Source organism: Mesoplodon bidens (assembly GCF_964165515.1).
Source record: "Mesoplodon bidens genome assembly, contig: HAP1_SCAFFOLD_157, whole genome shotgun sequence".
Lineage (NCBI taxonomy): Eukaryota > Metazoa > Chordata > Mammalia > Artiodactyla > Ziphiidae > Mesoplodon > Mesoplodon bidens.
The window spans coordinates 433,655-453,000 of NW_027671774.1; the positions used below are offsets into that span (position 1 = coordinate 433,655).

The following is a 19,346-nucleotide window of genomic DNA, read 5'->3' on the forward strand; positions in this document are numbered from 1 at the left end:
AAATATTTGCAAAGTCTCAGGCTGGAGTGGATGGCTCATAGGCAGTGTCCTGAGAAGACACAGGACTTCGCACGTGCCCTGCAGCCCATAGTCCAGGGCGCCGGGGCCAGGTGGGGATGTGATATTTCCTCCTTGGTGCCGAGTTTTGCTCATTCTTCTTATTAAAGTGGTTACACAGGAGGTTTCTGAGGCCACTGACAAATCACTGTCTGGGGTCTCTCTCTTTTGAGGGAAATGTGGTCACACCAGGGCCCCTATTGAAAAATAGATCATCTTTGGTTAGATAAATTCTGATTAGCTTTTAAGAAGCAACAGTAATAATTAAGCACATGGGAAAAACCTTCATTGTACACCAAGGCTTTTAAAAGGTAGTTATAAAACTATGTTTTGTGGTGTGAGCTCAATTGTGTTTAAACTTTTTAAAAAGATTGTAAGCATAGAGAAAAGACTGGAAGGATGTGAACCACCGTGTTCTCGGTGCCTGCCTCTGGGGGACGGGAGTCTAAGTGATTTTAATGTCTTCTTTGTGTTTTTCTCTAGTTCTCATTTTCTGCATTATTACAAAAAACATGTTATTTTAAAAATGAATAGAACAAACAACAATTATTACAAAACCTCCCCTGAACTTTAACACTTGCAGTAAATGGACAGTTGTCACTTGCCAACTGACCTTTCTGGTTTGTGTTGGGCCATTTCTGCTGTCTTGCCACTCGGGACAACCAAAAGGATGCTTGCATGGGATCAGAGAACTATCAAGTGGCCAATTCCTGGCCAATTCCCCCCGAGTTCCCTCTTGCCTCTGTGTTGCCTGACGCCCTACCCCAAAACTGGGCATCTATTCTGGGTCTGCTGTCAGGGTCTGGTGACCCTCCACTCACTAGCTGTGTGGCCTTAGGCAAGTCACTTAACCTCTCTGACCCTCAGCATCCTCCTCTTAAAATGAGGATTGCAGTGACTGTCCAGCCAGATGAAGTGGTTAGCACATTGGGGCCCCCAGTGTCAGTGGCACTAGTTATTCCTTGTTATTCCTGTTATTGCTGGCTCTGACTGTCCCCCTTCTGCATTTCAGTCTGCAGACGTCGACAACCATCACGCACTCATTGAATATAATGAGGCCGAAAGCAGCTTTGTTCTCCACGACTTCAATTCCTGCAACGGCACGTTCGTCAATGAGTGCCACATTCAGAACGTGGCTGTGAAGCTCCTACCCGGAGACATCCTGAGGTTTGGGTCCAGAGGGCTGACCTACGAACTGGTCATCGAAAACCCAGCCTCGGTGAGTCCAGGCCCCTGCGGGGGTGGGGTGGGGTGGGGTGCAGAGGTGCCGTGTTGTGTCACCTTCCGTGCAGCCTAGGGCTCGGGTACGGCCACAGGTGGAGTTCGTCTGGAGCGCGTCACTCTTGCTTTCGAGATTCTGCGAAGTTCAGCCCCATCGCGTGGGTGCCCGGGGAGAGCGAGTCCTCGCGCCCTCTTCTGGGCATTTCGTGGAATTACATGCAAGGGTTGCCTAGCGACCAGCCCGGAGCGAGAGCGTTTTCCTGAAAAGTGAAGCTTGGCGAGGGGAGGTGGAAAGCAAGTGTGTGCTTTTGAAGATGCAGAGATGGATGCTTCCTTTTTAGGCAGATCAGTGCTCTGCAACTTCCTAGCTTTGTGACCTCGGCCAGGCTTCTCTGTATGCCTGGGTCTGGGTCTTCTTAGCGGTGCAGGGCGTTGAGAGAGTATCTATGTATAAAAAGTCAAAGTCTCTGGCCAGAGTAGACGCTCAAGGCCTGCCAGCTGTTATCACACCGGATCAGAAATGTTCCCGGGATCAGGACCTAAAGTATGGCCCCAGGTTAAGCTGAACGTAAGCCAAAATTCACCCAGCAAAGCTCAGTGACAAGAAGTATCTGGTTCAGTAGGGAGGCAGGATGGGGGCTGGTTAGCAACACAGTCCTGGGTCAGAACCCCAGCTCTGCCACTGGCCTACTCGGTGCGCTCTTGCACAAACCACTGGACCCCTCGGAACCTCGGTTTCCTCATCTACAAAATGGGGCCAACGACAGCAATGACCTTGCAGGCTTATCTCGAGGGCTAAATGAGATGGTTATCATTGTAAAGCTCCCAGAATAATGCCCATTCGTGGTGAGCACACAATTAATACCTGTCGTGTGTGTCCCAGAGAGACGGCGTGTTAACCTCACTCCCCAGCACCAAGAACCCTGCATGGACTGAGACCTCCGAGGCTTAAAGTCCTTTCTAGGACGAGGCTGGGTATAAATAAATAAAGTTTAGAGAATCTAGACAGAATCCTGGGGTGTGGGTCCACTAGGCAGCCTTAAATACTCACTCAGAGAAGATGAGCACCGTCCCTCAGGCTGCAGGGCCCGTGACACCGTATCCACCACGTTTGGCTTTGAAAACCTGGGACAGTTTTCTCCTGCTGCTTCTCAGCCCCCTTTTCCTCCTTGGACCAACATTAAAGTGTGCTCACTTGTGGGATGCACTGGGATCCACTGGGCGCCCTGAGGAGGGGCTCCTGACATAGAAGGTGTTGACCTGATCAGGGGTTCTCAACATGGGTTCTAAGGATCCCCCTTGTCAGAAGCACGTGGGGAGCAGACCAACAGTGCAGATCTGGGCTTCACCCCAGGCCTGAGGACTCATACTTAGGATTCCCAGATGAAATACAGGACACCCAGTTAAATCTGAATTTCAGATAAGCAACAAATAATTGTTATGTACAGGTGTGGCCCAACTATTGCAAGGAACCACATATGCTAAAAAAATTATTTGGTGTTTATCTGAAATTCAGATTTAACGGACACCCTATAGTTTATTATACATTGATTTATTCATTTCTTTATTTATGCGAAATCTGGCAACCATACACATCCTCCCTGGGAGTAGGGCCTGGGAATATGCATTCTCACAAGCTCCCTGATGATTCTGATGCACCGCCAATAGGAGGGAAACCGAAATTTAGAATCATTTGTATGGAACACTTACAGAATTTTTTAGGGATCAAAGAAAAGGGGATTTCACACTCCCAAGCCTGAAAATCCAAGTTCATGAAGTTTGATTCAATGTGCCCCAACATGTCTGATTCCAAGAATTTTTCAGGAATGTTCAGTCAAATTACAGGTTCCCAGGCCCCCTCCCTGGGAAATTCTGACTTTGTGGCTTGCCCGTGGGGAGAAGAAGAGGGGGAGCAGCAAACAATATCTGCATTTTTTTCTTCTTTTTTCCTACAAAGATATTTATTGAACTATTATTTATAGGGGCATAAAATTTGAAACCTAAATTTCCATCCAAAGGGGGCATTGTTTAATAAATTATATTGTTTAATATATTCTAAGGAGTTTAATATATTATAAGGAGTTCGTTATATATGGAATACTCTTCTGCCTTTTTAAAACACAGCTTTATTAAGATATAATTGACATGCAATAAACAGCACATGTTTAAAGTCTGTAAGTGGATGGGCTTTTACATATGGGTACACCTGTGAAACCATAGCCACAATCAAGACAGTGAACAGCTCCTTCATCCTCCAAAGTTTCCTCCGGATCACAGCATGTGTTTGTTTGCTTGCTTGCTCTTAACAGCTTCACTGAAGTACAATTTACATAACAGAAACTTCACCCATTTTGTGTCCAATTCAATCAATTTGAATATATTGATGGAGTTGTGCAGCCATCACCACAACCTGCTCTCAGAACATTTTCCTCCATTTCTATCACCCCAAACCTCGGAGAAACCTTGGAGGTATTTCATTTTGGGGTTTGTTTTTAACTTTTAATTTTCAAAATTATGGTAAAATACACATAAAATTTACCATCTTAACCATGTTTCAGTGTACAGTTCACAGTGGCATTAAATCTATTCACACTGTTGTGCAGCCATCACCCCCATCCATCTTCAGAACTTTGTTCATCTTCCCAAACTGAAACTCTATGCCCATCACATCAAACCCCCTGCTTCCTTCCTCCCCTCCCACCATGCATTCTGTGTCTGTGAATTGGACTATTCTAGGTTCCTCATATAAATGGTATCTTACATTGTTTGTCCTTTTGTGACCATCTTATTTCACTTAGTATGATATCCTCATGGTTCATTCCAGTTGAATATTTCATTGTATGGATTCACCACATTTTGTTTACCTGTTCATCCATCCATGGCCACTTGGGTTGCTTCCACCTTTTGGCCATTTTGAGTAAGTTTGTTATGCACACGGGTGTACAACTATGGAATGGGGACTTTATTTTACAAGGTACTTCTTATATAATTGTGGGAAAAAGTGATGACGACCTCTAACCTTGAGTAGATAAGACGGAAGAAGATGCTTTGTAAGAAGAGAAACCAGGAGAGCAGCAGGAGGAATCACTGACGTGAACAGCACTGTGCTAAGCAATTCACCTGCTCTCCCTTATTTCACGCTCATAGCAACCTATGAGATGGGTTCTCCCATGATCCCCATTTGACAGACAAGGAATCCGAAACTTAGAGAGGTTAAGTAATTTCCCCAGGGCCACACAGCTAGTCAGTGCAAATTAAACACTATCCCCACTTGCGGAAAAAGGAGGGGAGAAAACCATTTAGTCTGATGCTAGCTGGAGCAGTAGCCTTGACTGGTTTTCACACCGAGGAAAGCATACTCTCACGGTCACTCGAATATGCACGGATTTTTTCAATTCTTATTCCTACACGCACTTGCACCTTGCTTCATTCCTCAGTTGACTGCAGGCAGCTGCACAAGCGTTCCCCTGGCCTGTGCCCAGGGCACTTTGCAGGACTCTCCACAGCCCCATCTTCTCAAAAGTGCTCTCTGCCGGGGCGTCCCCAGCTTGAGGAGCTTCCATCCATGATGCTCATATTCATGGAGGGGTCCTTTGCAGCGTCCGTGTGAGGGCAGCCTGTGGACTGACTGACACCTTCCTACAAATTCCACTTCCTGATGACCCCAAGCTGCTGGCTATTTAAAAGAAGAGAAAGGAAGAGGGGAAAAGGGAGAGGTATTGAAGAGCATCTCTCATCAAATATTTTGAAGCCCAGTTTTTCTAAAAAATTCGTGGCCGTCTTGCTTCCGGCCTATTCTTGTTTCCAATTGATTTTGGGGTCCCTGGTGAGGGCGCTGTGTTTCCTCCTTGGATGGAGTTTCCACGGAGGACTGCCCTGATATCATACAGATTCAGTATGATGAGAACTGTTCTTCTCCCGACAAAGAGTTCCCAAATGAAAGCATTTATTTCAGGCTTTGTGGTGACCCTAACCAATAGAGGAGGGTGTGACGGCATTTTATTGGGGGAGGCGGGGGAGGTGCGGGGCGGTTAGGAATCCAGATGTGTTTGCAGATGTCTCAGTGGTTAGAGCACGTGCCCTGAGGTCAGGCTGACTCCAGCGCCGTCCCAGCCCTGCTCTTGACCGGCTTTTATACTGGACGTGCACAAATCATCTACCTCTCAGGGCCTCGGTCCCCACTCCTGTAACAATAGTTCCTACCACCTTGAGTGACTGTGGTATTAAGTGGGCAAAGTGCGTAAATTGCTTAGTCCAGCGTCTGGCACCTAATAAGCACATGATAACCCTCAGCTTTAGAGTCAAGCAAACCAGCATGGAGCAGCCAAGATGCCTCCTTTGTAAGTGTCCTTATGGACAGGGAAACCTCCCAAGACCTGCCCCCGCTAGCAGATAAATACATTTGCAGATAAATTACCCATAGAATAACATACAAGATGGAAAAATATAAAGAAAAACTCTTGTTTGACAAAGTGCATTGGCAGCCAGGTTGTGCCCAGGACCATCCTTTTTTTTTTTTTGTGGTCGCGGGCCTCTCACTGTTGTGGCCTCTCCCGTTGCAGAGCACAGGCTCCGGACGTGCAGGCTCAGCGGCCATGGCTCACAGGCCCAGCCGCTCCGTGGCATGTGGGATCTTCCCGGACCGGGGCCCAAACCCGTGTCCCCTGCATCGGCAGGTGGACTCTCAACCACTGCGCCACCAGGGAAGCCCCCAGGACCATACTGTGTAAATTATAGCTCTCTCATCAAAGTATAACCTAGGGCTGCCATATTGCACAGCTCCAGGGTCACCATTCACAACGTAGTCCATGTGGATGGCGCCCACTGAAGTTGTGCAGGACATAACCCGCAGGGCCATCTGCAATGCCCTGAAGCAACCGTTGATTAATCCCATAGAGTCTTGGCACCAGGCGTGGGAAATTGAAGTCCCAGAGTCAGGTGTGCTGCCGTGTTGTGGGTTTTGTTGGTTGTTGCCTTTACTCGTGCTTTCTGAGCTCTGGGAAAGGAGGTTGGAAACAAGCTGTGCTAGTCACAGTGGCGCCGTTCTTACAAGGCAGCTGAGTAAGGAAACCCACGTCACCCGTATGTATCAATCATGTCTTTCTCTGTTCTGAAATATGGCAAAAGTGATGGAAATGGCCAGAATGAAAAAGGAAGCCAGGCGCCACAAATGACGTGCCGAGTTGTTCCATGAGGGGGTTGACAGCTCCTTGTCGGCAGCCCCATCCCCATGACTGCCTGTGTCTGGCCTTCCCTGTAGCCTGCTCTGCCCTGTTCCCAGTCCAGCCAGACTCTCCCACGTGGCTCCTGGATACTGTCTTCTGTCCCTGCAATGTCATGACGTCCTGTCTTGCGAGAAGAGCGCCCTCTGTCGGCCAATATTCCTTGCTGCTTTAATGGGGAAGCTCTGCAGAACACAATCGAGAAAGCAAGGGCTTTGGAGTTGGATGGACCCAAGTTGAAATGCCAGCTGCAACTAGCTTTACCTTTCTGAGCTTCAATTTCCAATTTCTGCCAAGGAGCTACTCATTAATCCCAGGTCCCCTTTCCCCCTTCAGTTGTTGTTATAGAGATCCCTGGGACCACCCCTATCATGGCATAAACTGAGGCTCAGAGAGTTTCAGTGACTTCCCCAAGGTTAGGCATCAATCATATAGATCCAGAGGCAGGATTAAAAGCCGGCTCTCCTGAGTCCCTTGGAGCCTTTTCCTAGTAGCACGAAGCATCGTGGGGCCGTGAGAGCCGAGGCAGGTCCTTCACTGCCCAGCGGTTAAGGAAGGTCTTGCAATTCCCAGTCCAACCTGCAATTTCACACGCTGACAGGGGATGATTCATTATGTGGGTAAAAACGAAAGCCACTGATAATAGGAGAAACTGCATTTTCAGTTATCTGGCTTCCTTGCTTGTTTGGCTCCACTAACTTTTTTTTTGGCTACACCAATGCAGGATCTTAGTTCCTCAACCGGGGATCAAACCTGCACCCCCTGCATTGGAAGCGTGGAGTCTTAACCACTGGACGGCCAGGGAAGTCCCTGGCTCCACTAACTGTTTTTTCTTTAATTATTTTATTTATTTTATTTATTTATTTTTGGCTGCGTTGGGTCTTCGTTGATGCGTGCGGGCTTTCTCTAGTTGCGGCGAGCGGGGGCTACCCTTCTTTGCAGTGCGCGAGTTTCTCTTTGCGGTGGCTTCTCTTGTTGCGGAGCATGGGCTCTAGGTGTGTGGGCTTCAGTAGTTGTGGCACGCGGGCTCAGTAGTTGTGGCTCGCGGGCTCTAGAGCACAGGCTCAGTAGTTGTGGCCCATGGGCTTAGTTGCTCCGCGGCATGTGGGATCTTCCTGGACCAGGGCTTGAATCCCTGTCCCCTGCATTGGCAGGCGGATTCTTAACCACTGAGCCCCCAGGGAAGTCTACCCACTAACTCTTTACCAGGGATATTGCTGCCGTTCCTGGACAAATTCAGTTGCGCCCTTTCTTCTCCTTTTTTGACGATGGTGATCACACCTGGTGGCTAATGTTTTATGCTCATTTATTATGGACCAGGACGTGTTCCCAGCATTTCACGTGCACTGTCTCACCCACTTCTCACAGACTAAGAAATGGCTGATGGTATCCCTGTGTCTTACAGACAAGGCACAGAAATGACACACTCGTCAGGGTCCCAGAGACGGAGCAGAGCCGGGAGCCGCACCAGAGTCTGTGTGATGCCGGATCCCAAGGTCTTAACCTGAGGTCGGCACGTTATGGCCCAGGGCCAAGTGCGGTCCATCGCCTGTTTCTGTAAAGTTTCCTGGGAACACAGCCATCCCATTCATTTCAGTATTGCCTGTGTTGTCGGCTACAATGGCAGAGTAAGCTGGGCAGATCCTATGGCCCACAGGGCTGGAAATGCTTACTGTCTGGCTCTACAGAAAACGTTGACCAGCCTCTGCCTGTAACACTATGCAGTCCTGCCTCTTTCATTTGACTTGGTTTCTAAAAGAAGAACTTAAAATAGAGGGGGGAGCTGGGGAGAAAGAACTCACTCAGATTGAGCCTTACTGTGTGCCAGGAAATGTGCTGGTTAATTGCTTAAGTTTACTGAGGAATAAGAAAAAACAGACAAGCTGGAAAACTAAATTTTGAACAGGCTTTTCAATACCTCTTTAAAAAAGAGCTGGAAATATGTGGTTCTAAATATACATACACATATATATGCATTTGCAAATATAGTAATAATATAATTACATTGACATGGATCTGATAAATGTCCTAGACATTAACATATTATATATACAACAGATGCATATTATAAATTTTACCTGTTTCTTCAACTGGAAAGTTTTCTTTTAAAACTGTGGACTGTTGGGAATTCCCTGGTGGTCCAGTGGTTAGGACTCAGTGCTCTCAGTGCTCTCACTGCTGAGGGCCTGGGTTCAATTCCCGGTCAGGTAACTAAGATCCCACAAGTGCACGGCGAGGCCAAAAAACGAAATAAATGAAACTATGGAATGTCTTCCCTGAGTCACTTTTGAAGCAGAAATTTGGGGTTTGTAGTCTGAAGCCTGCTGTAGCTAGAGGACTATTTATCTATCTAAGTTTCTCTAAGCAGCGTTTTACTACTTGTCTTATGATTGATTCCTTGGTCTTAAATCATTCTTCTTTGGAGATGCTGCTTTACTTTTATAAGTTGAAAGGTAAACTTGGTGCATGATGACAGTCTGGTGGGTTTTATTTGAGCATGTCATAACCTTTAAAACAACTTTCACTCTGAGTACATAGTGATGCTTATGCTAAAGTCTCAGTAAGCATACTGTCCAGGAAATTTGATTGTTTGCAAGTGTCATAAAACCAACTAAAACTAGCCTAGGCAAAAAAAAAAAAAAAAAAAAGCTCATGGAACTGAAAAGGCCAAAAGCTGCAGCTTAGGCCCAGCTGGATCCAGGCGCCCAAATCATGGTCAGGAATCTGACTCTTTCTTCCCTGTTAGCTTCCCAATCTCAGACAGACTCTTGCCTCACCTGTAGGAAAGTGGCCACCAGCAGCCCCAGCACCCTACAAAGTAGCAGTTCCAGGGATAGAGCCAGCATCTTCATTGACAGTGGCTTGGATCACGTGGCTTCCCCTGAACCAATCACTGAGGCCAGGGGCCAGGAATGCTCTGATTGGCCAGACCTGGGTTATGGTCTCACCCCTGGGGTGGAAGGGTCAGAGTTCTATGGACTCAGGATTGTCAGGGAAAGGGTGTCTTCCCTGCAAAAAAATTAAGGTGCCCATCCAGAAGATGGAAGAAATGGATGCGGGGGAGGCAAAAACAAAGAAGATGTCCATGACATTAGGAAGCATTCCTATTGCCTAAGTGGAGCCTTCCTAACGGGATTTGCCACTAGGGATCTGGGGGGAGGAAAATGATGAATAATCCACTTTTCCATTGGAAAAGTCCCAGGCCAGTCTCCAAGGAAGCAGAGTTGCTCATTTCTCTCCTGTGGTGAACTGGTGTGATGAGAAGCTCAGAGTCTGGGCCTTAGTTGTCCATCCCCAAGAAGGGTGGTGTTTCCACGTTCCTGGGACCTCTGAATTGGGCCCGTTGTTGAGGAGGATGTGGCTTTACTGTACCGGGGGTTGAGAAGCCGGCAACTGAGTGAATGACCAGAGAGTATGGTGTCCTTCAGAACAAAGCCTCTTTCTGGTCAAGCTTTGTCATCTCCTACCTAACCTTGTAGGATTTCCTCTACCCTGTGCTCTTACAGGTCCCGTGGGGACTTACTTATGTGATGAGAACTCCTGAGGCTGGGTGTTTCATATCAAAGGCGATTTCCCGAGACCAGTGAAGTGGAGGGCACGGGGCAGCAGACAGCCTCAGGCTCGGCCTCTGCAGCAGAAACTCACACAAAAGGACCCCTGAGGCTGTGTTGTCACCAGATGTCTACAGGCGATGCAGATGACATCGGGGGAGGTGGAGACGGGAGCGCGGGCTGAACCCTTAGCATCCTGCTGAGACAGAACCCAGACTCGGTCAGGAACCGGGCCGCGTCCTGCTTCCTCTGGCAGACCACACCCTTTGTTACCAAATCAGAACCACGTTGTTCCTTCTCTGAACTTAGTTGATGATCATTCATTCATTCATTCATTCCGTCTCTCTATCTGGCAAGACCCAATTGAAGCAGGCCAAGTCTAGGGGTAGCAAAAGCTATTTGCAAAAATCCGGCTGTTTTCTCATTAGATTCTATTTCCCATTTTATGGACTGACCAGGAAGCTGATTAGAACTTGAAAGGAAAGGAAAAACCGTAAGATTGAAGATTTACAAGAAAATGGGAAAATTAGATGGGCCAGATCTCCTTTAACACAGCTGGGAAAACCCCAAACGAATGGCTTTTCTGAACAGCTCAAAGGGACTTAATTCTTTTAAGTTCCAAAACCTAAAAATAATGTATAACTTGGCGATTCTGTGTTCTAAATGTATAACCCTGATTTCTCACACTGAAGCCCCGTACATGATTTACCCTTTTCTTGGGGACATAGAATTATTACCCGTCTCTGAGTTACGGTGACACCCCGGTAGCTGTTGAGATAAAGGCCATTTGTCCTGGCACCAAGTAGCACCCTCTCCTGGCTTCTGAGATCTACTGGCCATGTTTTCTAGTCTCCATTCTGTCTTTCCAGGTCCATGGCTCCTCCATGCTGCGGTCAGTGTCCCTGCTCGCCACCATCACCCCTACCCCCCAGGCCCTTCCAGACCATGGGAATTAAGCTCCACATCTATGTATGTTAAATTCTTCTGTAAGGAAGCCGGTCTCTTCTCCCTCCTTTATGGATTTACTCACTAATGTATCTATGTCAGTATGGATCCATGTATACTGATTTTACACTTTGAATTATAATCCAATACTCATTAAATATTTCTTCGCTCAAATTCTTCCAGCCTTGGCCACTGGGAGCTCTTTCAGATTGCTTGCTGTGTCCTTGAGCATCTCCCCACCTTTTTGTTTTGGGCACTTGCTTACTCTCTGCTGTTACAAGATGCACCAGGCTTAGCATGTGTTTTCCCCATCCCAGCCCCAGAATCAAAGTGCTTTTTATTTACACTCCATTTGCCAACTGTTCAGCTCAGTCAGCGAACATCTACCATGAGTAGCAGGCACTCTGCTGGGTGCCAGCACAGCCAGCAATTGGCTGGTAAATATTTAATGACCAGCTCTCTGGGAAAAGTAAAGTACATGGATGCATAGCATAAGGTTTACTGATATAAAGAATGTGTAGCACAGTCTATCCATGTAACAAAATATACAGTACTCTTTCTTGTAAATTCTATATAGCCAGCTGAGTCTCACAGAATGCTTTCATTGACTTTAGGTGAACTCTTGTATCCATAGCCAATTTCTCATTGCAGTTGACGAATGAGAGAGTTCCCAACCTGAGCACTGATGGGTATTTTTGGATATTTTGGATTTATGAATAATACAAGTGAAAAAAGAAAGACGTTAGAACTTCACATGTTCATCAGTGACATGAGTGACTTTGTTGCTGCATCAGATAATAATTTTTAAATACTCGAAGAACGTTTCCCCAATTTTTTGCTCTATTCATAACATAACGGCTAAGACACAACATGCTTTTGTATAATCTGCATTGTTAACATTTTCTCCGTTACTGTCTTAAGTCTAGGCAATCAACAAAACAAACAAACAAACAAAATCAAGCTCTACATGAACCACCATTATTAAACCTATTTATAAAACTTTTTAAAAACCAAGCCCTCATTTATAACATTTCCTGATTTCTATGGTGTAATATGCACTCCACGGTCAATTTCAAGCTCCCAATGACGCATCCCTGAATACAGAGAAGGAAAGAGAGGTGTGGTAACACATTACTATGTAACATTTCCAACAGAAACATATAGTAGAGTGAAATAACCTCAAGAGCATAGGTAATAATAAAATAGAGTAAAATAATTAGGAAGGGGTGACTTTTAAGTTTGTATACCAATTGTTTCTGATATAATTTAATTGTAAATTTATGTAAGTTAATTCTTATTAATGGCTGTGTTTCTCAACCAGTTGGCAAAATTCCTGGACATTTAACAATCAGTTCTCGTGGGCGGGTACCAGCAGGCCCCAGCACTCCTCTGGTACAGCAGTGAACATACCACAGGTCTTCCCGGATGGAGGCTGGGGTCCTCTGAGCTGCTTCCAGGGCGTGGCATGTACCAGAAAGAATAACACTTCCATAAGACAGTTGTCAGTGTTCCTAGAAAATCCCATTTCTAAGTAGCCCATGCGATGTCTTGTGTTTTTTCACACCATCTAATGTTCATTTCCTTTTTTTAACTTGGAAAATATCCTATCATTCACTAACCAGTCGTCTAAGATCCGTTTGTGAGTATGGAAAGCAAGTAATAAATCATGACTTTGAGTAACCTAGAAGTCCTAAGAGCACAGGTATTGGAGTCAAATTGTGTCACCACTTCCTGGCCGTGAGACGTTGGGCAAGTCATTTAACCTCTCTGAGCTTCAGTTTCTTAATCCACACAATGAGGGGTAAAATGCCTCCTGCAAGATTATTCTGGAGATCAGATGAGACCACATGCATTAAGTGCCCAGCACAGTCTGTGGCACATCTGTGGCTTCTCTACACAGTGGCTCATAGTCATTGTATTGTCCACAATTACTTACAAATGGCAGAGCACATAACAAGCTCTCCAAGGGCAAGGTCTAAGTTTCCACCTTCTCTGCAGGCTCCAGGGCTTCCTGGCAGAATTCATGTGTACTGTAGGCACTCGATGTGCAAACTACTTCGAATTTTTTTTAGGGTGTCCCATTCAACTTACACTCTTTTCAGGGTTAGAAGCAGATATTGGGGAAATAACACAAAGAACAAATAGATAATCTGAAAAAAAATGGATAGTGATTTCTTGAGTAAATCATTGACCTGTGTTTATTAAAGCTAATATAAATTCAGCCGTGGATGTGGTCATGGTTAATCCAGGTGGTTGACAACCTGCTTTTTTTTTTTTTTCGGTACACGGGCCTCTCACTGTTGTGGCCTCTCCCGTTGCGGAGCACAGGCTCCAGACACGCAGGTTCAGCGGCCATGTCTCACGAGCCTAGCCGCTCTGTGGCATGTGGGATCTTCCCGGACCAGGGCACGAACCCGTGTTCCCTACATCGGCAGGCGGACTCTCAACCACTGCACCACCAGGGAAGCCCCAACCTGCTATTTTAAAGGTAGTATGGAAAAGAAATCAGGAGTATCACATATGCTACCTCAAAAACAAAACAAAAAACCCAACCATGGCAACATACCATATGGTCAGAGAACAGACACAAAGAAAGAGAAAAGGCATTAGCATGTATTTTTAAACTAAAGTTTCTAAAAACAGACTTGAAGACTTCCCTGGTGACACAGTGGATAAGAATCCACCTGCCAGTGCAGGGGACACAGGTTCGAGCCCTGGTCTGGGAAGATCCCATATGTCGTGGAGGAACTAAGCCCATGCGCCACAACTACTGAGCCTGCGCTCTAGAGCCCACGTGCCACAACTGCTGAGCCCATGTGCCCCAGCTACTGCAGCCCATGCGCCTAGAGCCCACACTCCGAAACAAGAGAAGCCACCACAAGGAGAAGCCTGCGCACCACAACAAGAGTAGCCCCCCGCTCGCCGCAACTAAAGAAAACCTGCACGTAGCAACGAAAACCCAACACAGACAAAAATAAATAGAATTAAATCTAAAATAAATAAATAATAAAAACAAACTTGTTGATAACTGACCTTGACCCCATGCTTCCTGTACAGCCCAGAGCTAGCTTTTAATGTGAGTCTTCTTCTTATGTTTGCTTTTCTCCCTGCCTGTATCGTTGTAGTTGCCAGCAGCAATTTCTGAGAAAACCTTGACCTTCCCTTTGATAAAGCAAGCGGGGAAACTAGAGAAAACCAACTTTAACCATCCAACTAAAGCTACCCTCAACCAACATGCTTCAGAGAAAAAAAAAAAAAAAACCTTTATTTTTAAATTTTTAAACCCGAAGAGCTTGGAGTCTCTGCTGCGTTTATACATCTTTGGCTCCTTCCCACTAGGGGCCCTATCGTTCGGGCTCTGTGTGCTGCAAGCGACAGAAACCAGCTCTAGCCAGCCTCAGGGATGGAGCACTTCAGGGTAGCACCCCAGCCAGTGCTCAAAACCAGCTTCCTTATTTTCCCCACCATGTTCACAGCAGCATAGTTATAATAGCCATGAGGTAGAAACCACCCAAGTGCCCATGACGCTTAATGGATAAAAAAAAATACACTCTAAACTGTATGGTGGAATATTATTTAGCCTTAAAAATGAAGGAAGGGCTTCCCTGGTGGCGCAGTGGTTGAGAGCCCGCCTGCCGATGCAGGGGACAGGGGTTCATGCCCCAGTCCGGGAGGATCCCGCATGCCGCGGAGCGGCCAGGCCCGTGAGCCATGGCCGCTGAGCCTGCGCGTCCGGAGCCTGTGCTCCACAACGAGAGAGGCCACAGCAGTGAGAGGCCCGCCTACCACACACACACACAAATAATAAAATAAAAGAAGGAAATTCTGACATGTTACAACATGGATGAACCTTGAAGGCCTTATGCTAAGTGAAATACGCCAGTCACAAAAAGACAGGTACCATGTGATTTCACTTATTTGAGGTACTTGGTACTTAGAGTAGTCCAATTCATAGAGACAGAATGTTGGTCACCACGGGCTGGGTGGCGGAGGGAATGGGGAGTTGTTGTCTAATGGTTAATAGAGTTTACATTTTGCAAGACGAAAAAGTTCTGGAGATCCATCTCACAGAAATGTGACTATACTAACACCACTGAATAAACAGCTTCCCTCTCTCCATGTCTGGGCTCCACTCCCTCATGCTGGCTGCATTCTGAAGTCCCACCAGGTCACTCCAGATCCTGGTGTCCAGCCAAGTCTTCTTGGGTCTCCTTGGCTCTGATTGCATCACTTGCCCCACCACTGAACCAATCAGTATGTCCAGGGAGTGTGATTGGTTGATTGCTTAGCCCCACCCACAGCAATGGGCCGACAGATTGGGAGGGAGATTCCTGGAATTTCCAGAAGAGCCAGGTGGGTTGCGGCCTGTCCACTACGGCAGTGAACCACTTGAGTCATGAGATATGAGCACTCCCTTTAGCACCCTGGCAGTTAGTGGGCAGTGAGGCACATCTACCTGAGCATCCCAGCACAAAAGGGAATTCCTCCACACTACCCGTGGTCTCTCGATTTGTTTTCTATCAGGCGGGGGTAAAACATATTCAAATTTCCCCCTTCCCACCTTCAGCCCTTTCATTCGATAAATCTTTATTAAATCGATGAGGAAAGGTTGTAGGAATGATTGAGGCAAGACAGCCCCAGAGGAGAGGACGGGAAGGGATAGGATGGATGGAGAAGTGAGTGCAAGGCAGGAGCAGGACACCTCAGCTTCTGAAAGGAGAGAAAGGAAGAAAGCTTAGGTGGAGACCGAGGTGCCCACAGTGGAGAGAAATTCGAATCTTCACATAAGGTAACAGAGTTCTGGAACACTGCCAAGTCCGTTCCTGAAACAGGTTTCAACGGGGCCAGTGTCATCATAAATGCTGGGCCAGGTGTCGCCAGGCAATTGGAGTTTGATTTTCCCGAACAGTGCTCTCCCTGACTCCAAAAAAGTCTTCAGGGGAATTCACCAGATTCTTGACTTGGCTGGGAAAGACTGTAGCTAAAAGACTGGTTTGGGAACCTGAGTGAGTGGAGAACCTTCCTCTTGAATACAATCCAGCTGGAGCTATAGGAAGTTCTGTCTGCCAGTGCTCCTATTTCGGAAGCATTCTGTCCTGTTTCTCATTCTGTGTCTGCAGTCTGCAGAAAGAGAAACGTGACCGCCACAGGCGGCAAACCTTTGAACTTAGCTTCTTCCTTGAAAAGTGTGTTTTTTTCTGCCAAGCGACTGGGGGTGGGGTTGGGGCAGAGAAGGGAGAGAGAGACAGAGAGGGAAAGAGCTTTCCAGAACCCCAGTCCCACCACCCTCTCCACCACCACCTGAGCTTGGTGAAGTCCTTAACCTCTCCAAGCCTCATTTGTAAGCTAGGAATAAGGAGAGCTCCTCCCCTTCAGGGCTATCGCGAGAAATCGGTGAGTAATTACAATAAATGGTAGCATTCACGATGTCACGGTTTAACCACTAGGCACAGGGAGGGACGGCCACAACAGCATTAACCAAGAAAAAGCCAGGTGTCAGCACCTCTCAGCATTTGCTTCTCCTGGTGTAGATGGATTTTGATGTGCTCTCTAATGAAAGTAGATAGAGACATCTTCCGCCGGGTCAGATGAAAAAAGGTTCCCTCGATAGATACTTATGGAGCGTCTGCCAAGAATCAGATGTGGCAGATGTTGAGGATCACAGGCTAATGAGCCAGCTGGGTTTCGAGCCAGTTGGGGTGCCTGCCACCCCAGAGCTCTCGGCTTCGGGGAAGAGGTGGAATGGGAGTGCCAGGGAGACACACAGTGTGGATGTGTGTGTCCTGGAGAGCTGGGCTTGAATCTCGGAGATGTGTTCATTCATTCTTTCAACCAATATTTAAGGACCTACTGTGTATGTGCCAAGGGTTTATTCTAGGAGCTGAGGATACGGTGCTGAGCAAGGTAGACAAAAAGCTGTCAGCCTCTCAGAGCTCAGAGGTGGCGTTGTACCAGCTCAGATGCTCACTGCCAAATCTGTGGTCCTGGGAAAGTCACTAGGTCTTGCTCAGCCTCGGGCTCATCACAGAGCATCAGGGGTATTAAATGAGGTAATGCATGTGAATCTCTTGACTGGGTGCCTGGCACGAAGGCTGCACCCAATAAATGGTGGTGCGATAGTGTGCAAGGTGACCCATGGTGGGGACCGCCATCCCAAATTTGGGGAGAGTGTGGGAGGGATTCTTGGGAGAAGTGACTTATACGCCGAAATCTAGGGCAGCAATTATGTCGCCGGGACAGAAAGGTGAAGACCACCCCAGCTGCTCGTAACCTCCCCTGACCCTCTTGTCTGCCCCTGCAGGTCTCCTTCCCATGGGTGAGGGGCCCAGCACCTTGGCCAAGGCCACAGCCACCTTGGGCCACCCAGGAACTGAACCAGTCACCCTCACCACCACAGACCCCCTTCTACCCGGGCATCTGGACAGCGCCAGTGCAGAGGAGCTGGTCGCAGGGGTCCCCCGAGCCCCCCATGGTCCCACCAGCCTCCCACAGGCGGCCCGTGAGTGCCAGCGAGAAGATGTTCTCCTTCAAGGTGGACAGAGCCGCCCACAGCGTTCCCATCATCAGGCAAGGTACTCATGGGCGCTTCCTTGGCGGCTTTGGGGAGGGGCTTTTGCTAGGAGGACGGGTCTCAGTTTCTGCTTTCCCCTTTTTTTAAAAATTTTTATTGAGGTGCAGTTGATTTACAGTGTTGTGTTAGTTTCAGGTATGCAGCACACTGAATCTGTTCAACATATACATGTATCCACTCTTTTTTAGATTCTTTTCCCATATAGACCATTACAGAGTATTGAGGAGAGTTCCCTGTGCTATCCAGTAGGTCCTTCTTAGTTATCTCTTTTATGTATAGTATTGTGTATGTCAATCCCTCTCTTCCAATTTATCCCTCCCCCCTCTTATTCCCGGTAACCATAAGTTTATTTTCTACATCTGTAACTCTGTCTCTGTTTTGTAGATAAGTTCATTTGTACCTTTTTTTAGATTCCACATATAAGCAATATGGTATGATATTTGTCTTCCTCTGGCTTTTGCTTATGTTCTCTGGTTCTGAAGTAGAACATAATCAAATGTGAAAAAATTGGGATAAGCAGAAAGTTAGAAAACAGTAAAAGATAAGCTGTCACCCTTATCACCAGAATTCTCCCTGTTGACTTTTTGGTACAAACTCCTCCAAGACTGTGCTCTGCCCATCTGCACACGTCAGTACCTCTGTGGTGAGTGTGTGTGTGTGTGTTTGTACATATATATGAATATATATGAATTTGTATCAGAATCTAAATTTATATACTTCAACTCAGATGTACAGACATATTGGTAACTGAAATCCCTCTTGCCTTAGGAGGTTTTTAAATATTTTATTACCATTTTACAGGTAAGAGGAGACTGAGGCTTATGGAGAAAATTATTTCTCTGGAGGTTATGTATTCAATCTAATCTAAAATAACGCTTTTCGGTCAAATTTAAGGCTGGTTATCTCAGTGACTGTCACTCACAGCCTGGTCACTTTGGGGACACACAGCCATCAGGGTTTCCTTCTCCCCCCCTCCCCCCCAGAAGGCCTCATGGCACTTGGGGAGGAGACTTCCTGTCTGTCACCATCCTCTTGGCCTTGCCAGGCTTACTGGCAGAGTAGCTGGGTCGACTTAGTCCCTGGCATGATTCCCAGGTTTCTTCTGTGGCCACTGGTGTGAAGGTCCCATTCTCTGTTTTCTGTGTCCCAGCCCCAGACCCCTCTGAGTCCCCAGGTCTCTCGATGCCTCCACACCCTTCCCTGGTCTCACTCAGGACCACTCACCTAGTCACTTCCCTCAGCCATTCAAATAATAGTTATTATTCTGAAATAAACAGACTAAGGAGCAAATGAAAGGTATCTCTGCAGTTTACATCATCATCATCATCATCTAAGGAACGCTCATGTACCAACCACCCAAGTTAAGAAATTACTCAGCCATTTACCCCCAGCATTTTTTTTAATTTAATTTTATTTATTTCTTTATTTATGGCTGTGTTGGGTCTTCACTTCTGTGCGAGGGCTTTCTCCAGCTGCGGCGAGCAGGGGCCACTCTTCATCGCGGTGCGCAGGCCTCTAACCATCGCGGCCTCTCTTGTTGCGGAGCACAAGTTCCAGCCGCGCAGGCTCAGTAGTTGTGGCTCACGGGTCCAGCTGCTCCGTGGCATGTGGGATCTTCCCAGACCAGGGTTCGAACCTGTGTCCCCTGCATTGGCAGGCAGACTCTCAAACACTGCGCCACCAGGGAAGCCCCCCACCAGCATTTTAATGTGAAAACTTTCAAACATACAGCAAAGCAAAAAGAATTTTATAGAGACAGCTCTCCTCCTAATTCTACCG

At 47.0% G+C, this 19,346-nt stretch overlaps 1 protein-coding gene and 1 pseudogene across 2 annotated transcripts in view; one reads left to right on the forward strand and one right to left on the reverse strand.

Annotated features, from left to right (window-relative positions):
* LOC308611089 (centrosomal protein of 78 kDa-like) overlaps window positions 1–19,346 on the reverse strand; it is a 727,725-nt pseudogene that overhangs the window by 433,454 nt on the left and 274,925 nt on the right. The gene's annotated exons all lie outside the window — the stretch shown is intronic.
* The window catches only part of LOC308611085 (forkhead-associated domain-containing protein 1-like), a gene marked incomplete at its 3' end in the record, with an annotated part of 88,243 nt that overhangs the window by 18,658 nt on the left and 50,239 nt on the right, over window positions 1–19,346 (forward strand). Inside the window, exons 2-3 of the mRNA XM_081260013.1 lie at window positions 1,070–1,276; window positions 17,298–17,568. Coding sequence (XP_081116139.1) covers window positions 1,070–1,276; window positions 17,298–17,568 — 478 coding nt within the window. The remainder of the gene's footprint in view (window positions 1–1,069; window positions 1,277–17,297; window positions 17,569–19,346) is intronic.